Source organism: Sinocyclocheilus grahami, unplaced genomic scaffold, assembly GCF_001515645.1.
Source record: "Sinocyclocheilus grahami isolate Dianchi unplaced genomic scaffold, SAMN03320097.WGS_v1.1 scaffold380.1, whole genome shotgun sequence".
NCBI lineage: Eukaryota > Metazoa > Chordata > Actinopteri > Cypriniformes > Cyprinidae > Sinocyclocheilus > Sinocyclocheilus grahami.
In genome coordinates, this window is record NW_015505559.1 from 800,602 (window position 1) to 810,449 (window position 9,848).

Genomic DNA, 9,848 nt, shown 5'->3' on the forward strand with positions numbered 1-9,848 from the left:
GAAAGGAAAATTTTAAATCGCATCATATGACCCCTTTAAACTTTTTTTTAGTCATGCACACAAATGACACGTGTTTATGCTATCAACAAACCACAATGAGCTATACTATCTACCCCTTTTTTAGGACTTCTTTCTTTGCCTATGTTTGTGTTTTGTCTACAAATGGCGATGCTGGGAGCTTTGTTTCTTTACGCCGGGTGAGCTGGGAGTGAAAATGTGGGCTGTTATTGGAGCAGCTTTATGCTGAGCACTACACTTTGCCATTGCCCATTTGTTTGAACGTTGCATAGGGGGTTTATGGGCTCAGTAAAGCCTCATATGAAGGCCCTGAATGCAACTGGCACCTGGATTAGTGACCAGATAAGGGAAAAATTGCCACCCCTAGCAGTTTTACTGTTTAGCTGTTAACTGTGAAATCACGATTCAGTGATGGGTTTGCTTAAAGTAAACATTTACATAAAGTTTATTTATGCCATCCACTTTGTTTAGTGAGAAAGTAGCTAAATTTTGATGACTGACTCCATAAACATCTTGGGAGTATCTATGGGTCATCAGCTGGTACAAGGGTCTTCCGTTACATAATTCCCAGTGGAGTATCTTGTGTCCGTAGTGTCCTGAACAGAACTGAACATGCCGGTCCAGTCAAGTGCTGCTCTGCAAATACTTCAGAATTTATTTGCATTATTTTAGTTTAGAAGTGCAAGAAGCTGATGATGAGGTTTCATATGAACAGACATCAGCATTAATGCACTGTAGAAGGACAGTGCACATAATTGTGGGATAGATGGGTCTATGACCAAGAAGGGACTTGAGTCTTAAAAAGCTGAGAAGGGCTTTAAAAACTCAATTGAAAAATAATGTGCTAAATTCTTAGAAACATCATGCTTTAATTAATGTTGTTTTTGCATTTTTTTTTATGTGGTGTAACCAAGAATAAGCTTATGACATGAATAATTAAGCTTGCAATTTATGCCAGACAAATGTTTTTCACATAACACCATCAAATCTTCTTTACTGTTTGTTTTCAGAAACAAATTGGCAATAATAAAAGATTATGCCTAAAGTCCTTATTGTTATTCTTTAATTTTTTTATATTTTATATTTTCATTCAATATTTATTTAAAGTTTTTATTTTTAGTTGTTTGTTTTTGTGTGTAATTGTAAATATATTTTTTTTACATACCGTTTTTAAGTTTATTTTAGTACCTCGGCTTAAAATAACAAATGAGAAATGTTTCTGAATTAAAATGTTTATTTGTTATTACTTTATTTCATATAATTTGTATTTATTTATTTATTTATTTATGAATGCATGGTTTTAGTTAACAATAATAATCCTGCTCCGCACAGAAATATCTAAATTAATTTGAATTCAAAAATTGAAAACGTTTTTCATCGAAGAGTTGTATTCAAGCCATTGTCAGTATGAATTACATTTTTAATGTATTTTGTATGAATTAATAAACACACACACACACATTAACCCATTGACCTAGATACATATCTTAGTCAATGCCTACAGAACTTTGTGATTGTGATATGTGATTGTCTTGCTTTCTCTGTAGGGGGTGTTGTCCAAAATGGAGGTGAAGACATCACTTCTCGACAATATGATAGGGGTGGGCGATATGGTCCTCATTGAGCCCCTATCAGAAGACACCTTCATTGAGAATCTAAAGAAGCGATTCGATCACAACGAAATCTATGTAAGTAATGCTTATACTTATGCTGAAAACATCATGCAACAGTTGCTGTTTCCTTTTCTTGGTCGTCGTCTTATTTTAGGCTTTCACTACTCCAGACAGTCACATCACATCAAGAGTATCTAAGTTTAGTTTGAGTGTGTTCCCACTAAATGATAAATGGGAGTGTAGAGAGGAGCACAGTGTAAATCATAGCACTCTCATTGTTCTGTCCCTGTTCTCATGTCTTTCCCATTCATTTTGGGCTGGGTTTTGAAAGCTGTCGCATACCAAACCAGCCTATGAAATGGGTCCATTTGATGTGTAAATAGTTGTTTAATGAATCAGAATATGCAAAAGTGAATGGATATCAAGGAGAATTGAAGATTTTCTACCTTTCTTGGAGCATGAACGAGCACAGTTGCACTATTAAAACATTGTTTTGTTTGTCAAAATCAAAGCAAAATCGCCTCAATTCAATTGGCTATCTGTTGTTCAACCAATAGCAGACATGGTGAGTGTTCAGGAAACCTGTGTGAAAACAGTCAGTTATGTTTGCAACACAATTTAATGACACTACTGCTGCAGAAATTACTTCACACTTAAGATACAGTCACCTAATCTAGAATGTCGAGTGAGGGCGAAAGCTTTCACCACGCATATTTCACAAGTTAGTCACACAAATTCGCTGTGATGACCAACAGAAAGCTGCTTAGTTAGAAAGTGACTTGTGTGTGATCTGTGCTTCATACATGGCTACACTCTTGACAATATAACTGACTTTTTATTACTTTAGTACTTAAAAATAGGCTTCATTTTCATTAAACAAAGTTTTTTTTTCCCCTGCTGAAATTGAAAGAAAACTCTAGCATGTTCAGATTTACGATTTGCATTCAGTATCAGGAAATATCAAGGTTTAATGACCCATTCTAATGGCTGATTTACATTTTGTGTGGCACCATTAAAATGGACCCTTAAAAATGTTTATTTATATTGTGCAGAGCTATAATCTGACCAGTAATAAAAGTCTAAAATCATATAGTTTGTCACAAACAGGTTGTAAGTGTGTTTAGTGTGTAATTAAGAGTTTAACTACCCACATCCCTCAATGTCCAGTAGCTGCAAGTTTGTAATTCAAACTCTAGCCTTGAATTTAATGCGAATCCCCAAATTGAACAGAACGATGTTGACAAGAGCAACATTATGTTGACCACAGTATATTTATATGTTCATTGCACTTTGTGCAAACTGGTCACTTATTTTTCTTGTTAGTAAGAAAAATAAGTGTACCAACCATAAATTATATCATTATTTATTCACTCACATTTTTTTCTGCCAAAAGCAGACCTGTCCTTATTATGACAGTTCACGGAGCTCCTAAAAGGACAAAACGGCAACTGGGTGAAGATTCATCAGAACCTCTCCTTTTGTGTTCAACATAACAAAATAAGTTTGGAATGACATGAAAGTGGGGAAATACTACTGAACTATTCCTATAACTATTTATACTTAAAGCTTCTATTTAAAAGCGGTTCATGGAGAATATTCTAGGAACGTCTCCACCCTCAGTATCATCTATTTAAATGCCAAGACGCTTACATCACAGTCCATCATATCAAACTTTACAATGAATATCACAGAGAATGATCTGCTTATCTCATCAATGCTCTGTCAAAAACAGTTACAATGGGTTCCATTTTCAGAAGAGCTGTAGAATTATGAAACAAAGGTCCTTGTATTTATTGCTATCTTTAAACTTTGCTCATTATTATTGACTGCACGAAAGAACAAATGTGTTTGTGTGTGTATTTGCACATTTAGTAGTAAGGAACAGATGTGATTGTGTAGCTTACTCTTTTAGTGATGCTCTTTATTGATCCACGGTTGCCTGTTCTTCCAAAATGTAGGTCCACCAGCTCTCATTTAGATGCATTTAAGGGCCAATTGAATTATTTACACAGACCTAGTCCTGCTCTAATGCACCCATAGTCATCACATCTCTAGTGCCCAGATGTCATCATTGTGAACAGTATTTAAGTCCATCTGGGAATGGGAGGATTCCATATTCTTCATTGAATGAACAAATACCAGATCTCTTCTGTTTGTGTGAAAGAAGAATCAAGCCATTGGTTCAAAAACTTTTAAGATAAATTCAGTTGTTGACTTCTAGCAAATGTCCTGTGTGATGCCTGCGCTTTTATTGGTATTTTTTTCTCAAATTTTCATTTCATCTGTCCAATTACATTTGTTTTCTACTTCTAAGGGATTCGTTATGCCTCTTGTGAACACTTGACAATAGGTTGTGGGCTGTGTTGCCATGGGTGAGGCCAGATTCTCCGGCAACAAGCCTTATGCAACACGCACCGTAAGGAAAGGTAGAAGGCGACTGCAAGAATTAGTCATTGTTCTGAAGTCCCTGAGACATTGAGATAGATTAGCTTTTAATGTCATAGGTTGAAAATTGGTGGCAGAAAGATTTGAAAAGTAAGAGAAGCTGGAATAAATTATTCGGTGTGTTTAAGTCGTCTGAAACTGACTACTTTAGACACTGTTGCTCTCGCTGGCCACTTTTGACCACCCTATGTTGTTGATGCTTCCTGGGATTCTGAACATTTTTGTTTGTGCTCTCTTGTTCGGTTCCTTGCGGGCCCCCCGCCTGTCTGAACAATACCCAGGAATTCCCATCTGGATTGTGCAGAGGGAGGCATATTGTAGCTCTACTCCCCTATACTGCTGCCACCTTATTCCTACAACAGAATGAGGCAGAGAATGTGCTTGATGTCTGTACCTCGCAGCAGGGGATCATGAACTAGATTTGACCAGTATGAATACAGTGCAGTGTCCTTTAGGGATGTCTCGATACCAGTACAAGTGAAATTTCACAATTATCATCATTTTCATGATAGGAACACGCCATTCTTTTCATAGTGACTGACTTGGTGATGCATATACAGTCTGCCATGTCAACACTTGGGTACCAGATTTTGCTTGTATGCTCAGTATCACCTCTACTGTAGACCAGTTGTTCCCAACCCTGGTCCTGTAGAACCACCAACACTGCACATTTTTGATGTCTCTCTTATTTGACACACAGATTTGAGGTCTTGGAGTCTTTACTAATGAGCTGATGAGTTGAATCAGGTGTGTTTGATTAGGGACATCTAAAAGGTGCAGTGTTGGGTTTCTCCAGGACCAGGATTGGGAACCACTGCTGTAGACCGAATATATGACTGGTTATATAGGCCTATCTCATTTCATGTGTTTTCTTGTGTGTTGATCGGTGGTTCATTGCTTCTTTCGCTCTCCTCCACAGACATACATTGGCAGTGTGGTGATCTCAATGAACCCCTACAAGTCCCTGCCCATCTACACAGCAGAAAAGGTGGAGGAGTATCGCAACAGGAACTTCTATGAGCTCAGTCCACACATGTGAGTTTAAAAAGCTTATCTGAAAGCACTATACAAAAAAAGTCACTGTCTAGTTTATTCCTAGACTTCCTGTTCGGCTGTGCACAAAGTTGTAAAAAAAGTTGCAGACATGTATGTACAGGGTTAAAAAAGGCATGCAGCTTTTTTTTTTTTTTAAATCAATACTAATTTTGAAGGTCCCCCAGTGGTGTCATGTTTGCAGAGAAGGTGTGCATAAACACAGTATGCTCTATCTACTCGACCTCTGAGACGTGATGTCCAGCCCTCTCGGGGGAGGGGGTAGCTCACTGTCCTGTCCTGCTCCAACTAATGACCATCTGTCTCTCTAGAGGGCTGCCAGCCGCCTGACCGGACTGCCAAATCAAAACAAAGCAGTCTGCTTTGTTTGATCGGCAGACGCACACTTACCCTCTGAAAAACACCATGGCCTGATCTAACTCTCAAAACCCAGCTCTAATGAAAGAGCCATTGAGAATGGGATGACTGTAGCAATACACTTTTAACTCGTTCTATACTCTCTCCCTTGGAAAACGAGAAGTTCAAATAAACAGCTGTGTACAGCTGTATTTTTTTCCCCTAAGTTTTTTTTTTTTGGTATCTTTTTGATTCTTTCGCCTACAGGTTCATAGTTTGTTCTCATGTTTCTAAATTGATCTCTTCTTTGCTTCTGGGCCTATCCTGTTCATTTGATTTGCTTTAAGTGAATATTTGCTCTGGTATGCAAGCACTCCTTCAGTCTTGGACCCTTCCATGTTCATATGTTTTAGTCTAAGCACTGTTACAGTGATGTCAGGGTCGATGCTCCTCTGATCTGAAGCCAGGCTCGGAGCTCATTCCAAGGCAGCTGCTTTTCCTGTCATGCCTGAGAAGCAGATCTCTTAGATGGCTCTGGGTTTACTGGCCTCCCGGGCTCGTACATTTCGGCGTCCTGGGACAATGGGCCGTAACCGGTTCTGTTAACAGCACAAACTGCTGAATAGTATTTATAATCATCACCTACATCAGGGGAAGTAGCGAAATGGCCCAGAGCATCTGTGCTCAAACTGCTGTCAAGCTTTTGGGTACGTTTTAGCCAAGTCTGTGCTTGTTTTATCATTTTCAGAAATATTGGAAGAGCCTATACTCATAAAACCCGGCTTGTGGCTTAAAGGTATAAAAGTAATACTTGAAGGAAGCTATGCGTTAGCATTCTCATCGATCTCAATTACAGTCTCTCAGCTGGCGCAGGACTTCCAATGCAATTTGAAATCAGCCATCTTTGCTCATGAGTGCTCAATTTTGCATTTGGATGAACGTCATACAAGCATATTTCAGAACATCACAATGTTTAAAAATGAGTTGAAGCACGTACACATAATTGCATAGTCCAGGGGTGTCCAATCCTGCTCCTGGAGGGCAACTGTCCTGCACAGTTTTGCTCTAATCCTAATTAAATACACCAGATGCAACTAATCAAAGTCTTCCGGAATACTAGGCTGTGTATGCCCCTTATACATTTACATAATGCACTATTTGAGGTGACGGCCATTTGCCGTTGTCCGATACCATAGTGGACATTATTAAATGCACTCATTAAATCCCATAATGCACGTCAATAGTATAACCGATGTACACTCAACGGCTAGCCACTAGAATATCCAAATACCGTGAGCGCTGCGCCAAATTAATTTCCACATCTAGCTAGAAGATGGTGTTTCACAGCACTTCTGGTGGGCTCGAGGTGTGAAATTGCTCACTGGTTTTCATTCACTCCTTCATTGCACTATATTGTAGTAATGTAGGAAATAGTAAATGAGGGTAAAAAGGCACTTTGATATACAGATCTAGAAACTTACAGGCAAGTATGTTGGCAAGTTGGAACTAAACTTAATAGGCCATTAGCCCTCCAGAAGCAGGACTAGACACTCTTGCGTAGTATATGTTTAGGCCTAAGACTTTTTCTCATCTTTGATGAGAGGCTCTGATTTAAGGTCTCTTTTAATTAGGTCCTCCTTAAAGACTGTGAGGTTCTTTTTTTAAGTGAGGTCTTTGTAAAAGACTCCATAATTTGATCTTAATCTCCAAGTCAGACCATCTGCTTAGGCTTTTGTGTGGTAGATCTTTTGTAAAATGAGACGTTGACAGGGTTTGGAAGTTGTCCTTCCCTAATCATCTTTTCCTATCCATGGCGAGGTCATGCAACCCTTATCGATTTTAACACATGCTCGTGAACTTTGGGGTTTATATTGGCAGTTTTGAGTGTGCTTGCTCTACAATGAGACTGCATATGATACGATTGTACCTCACATCCACTGGGTTATGTAAATTCTTCATCCAAACCTGCAGAAACAAGCCAATTACACTACAAGCTCAAAGTAATCGCTGGTTGTCATAGAGTTCAAAGGGGTGAAAAGGGATGGTCTTTTCCAAGGGCAAGTTCAGATTTGGCACCTTGAAGGGTCATTCTGTTAACTCGGGCACCAAAGATCTGATATTCAAATTGAAGTGTGTACTTTCTCTTCCACTAGTGTCACCAAGCTTGAACAATACTTGTAAAAACAAGTCCATTCAAAATTCCATTGGTTGGGCCAATGTCATGTCCGCTTAAACAAACTACAAATCTGTTAGGTGGTTTAATTCAGTTTCTGGTGGTCCAAGCTTACAAATTCATAAAAACTGATATGATGTCAGTCTGGTTGGCATTTGTATGGCGTTAGCATAGGTGCTTTAAGTAGAGCAGTAATTATAAATAGCTGCAAAGTTAGCTTATTCTGCTAAGCACCCATCCACATGTCTGACTTAAGATTTTCAAGCTATCCATAAATTATACATCACCTCGACAGAGCCATGCAGTGACTCCCCTGCATTAAGACTACATTATTATTGCTGTTTTTGACTCGTGTAATACTACAGTGTGTTTTTGGTTTCTATTAAAGACAGGACGAGTCTAGAGTGTGCAGATGTTGAGAGCTTTTATGCCCACCTGCTTTTAACAGACCTGTGTCCAATTGCAATAAACCTCTAAAAATAAAGTTAACCAATCAATTGTAGAGGTGTTATAATTGAGTTTTCTTAACATTAGGGGTTTGTTGCAACTGGCAGATGAGCTTCAGAGGTGGTCAAAGCCATGGAGACAATAAAGTGGCTGAGACCACCATGATCACAAATCACCGCAAATGGTGGTGTGTATGAAGACGCTCACTGGAGGTGACAAACATTTGCTGTTTGCCTCTATATCCTAACGAGAGCTGTGCTCTCTCAAGAGGTTTAATTATCAGGACAATCTGACGGCTCAGAGAAAAGAAAGGAGCTGAACTTAGAATGGCAAGATATTAGTTTGTGAAATCCAACTTTATGGAGTTTTTGTTAATTCACTTCATATTTGGGTTGGGTTATGATTTTTCCATATTGTGAATTCTAAATTTGTGAGGATTTTGTTGGTTACAAAATTTAAACAACTTTGTGAATACAACATTAATATAGGAATTCACTTAAACTATTTCTGTCATCCTTCCTTGTTTTCTGCCTTGCAAGTATAAGAATATTAACTTATTGCACTTTATAATACGATTCATTTGTCGTCACTCAAATTCGATTCCCTTGACTCATCTGTCGTCACTCAAAAATGTTCACAGAAATGTCAGTGTAGCGCTTTTTTTTTTAGGGATGCGCCGATCCGATATTCATATCGGGTATCGGCTCCGATAGTGCCATTTTTCTCGGATCGGGTATCAGTCAGAGAGGGCCGATTCAAATCCGAGATTTTTTTTTTTTTTTCGATTGTGCGAATTATTCTGTGTTACTTCTTCTGAAGCCATACAATAGCTTAATGTGAGCTACATATGAATATTTAAGTCCTTACATTAAAGTTCACACAAACTCTTTTCTCCGCTGTGGCTGTCAGTCATTCGTTCAGCCTTTAAACCCTGGTCACGTTCGGTTACAGCAGTCAACTCGGTAAAGCTCTCTCCAAGATCATTCTGTGTTCCCGTTATACTTGATTTGTAAATACATGTCTATGATTTTGCAAAAATTACTTTATCTTCTTGCCGGAGTTTAATGTTGTTTTGTTACTTGCTACCGGGTGTCTGTGAGAACAAAACACGGGCGTAGAAAAGACTATAAATAGTTTTTAACGTGCACAGTAACTGAAATTTAAAACTGTTAAAAGAAAGGCTCAATAACTGTTGCACAGATATAATACACTACGCATCAATTTCTCTTCCCTTTGTGCTTTGCAGTTTTTAACACGAAGCGCTTGCAATGTGCGCATCATTCTGCACACCGGATGTGCACATTGTAAGCGCTTCGTGCTCTAAGACTGCATAAAAACAGTTCGTGCTGCAATGTATTTGTTTTGTCCTATTGTATCTATCATATGTTGTTGCCTTATTAAAAAATATGCTATACATTCAAAAGAAATGTATTTTAATTTTATAGTATATACTTAAACATATATATGAATGTTTTTAATGAATGGATTTTATAATAATACAAATAGCAATTTGTAACATTTTACCATATTTAGTGCAACACTTTTATTTGTTCCCCACAAAACATATTTTTTTCACTAAATGTTTGGATTTCTAAAATTGATTGTGCACTGATTTTTCTAGAATAACTTTTGCTGCCGAATTATCCACTAACCTAGTTTGATTAATTTTTGTCATAGATTATAAATATACATAGGCCTATATTTTTTCATATTGTTTATTTTATTTTTCTTTATAATGAAGTAGTCTGTATCTAGTAGATTGT

The 9,848-nt window shown here is 37.9% G+C and overlaps 1 protein-coding gene across 1 annotated transcript in view; it reads left to right on the forward strand.

Annotated features, from left to right (window-relative positions):
* Positions 1-1,567: 1,567 nt before the first annotated feature.
* myo1b (myosin IB) overlaps positions 1,568-9,848 on the forward strand; it is a 79,094-nt gene continuing 70,813 nt past the window's right edge. The window contains 2 exon segments of the mRNA XM_016230942.1: positions 1,568-1,706; positions 4,996-5,111. Coding sequence (XP_016086428.1) covers positions 1,581-1,706; positions 4,996-5,111 — 242 coding nt within the window. The 5' untranslated portion in view covers positions 1,568-1,580.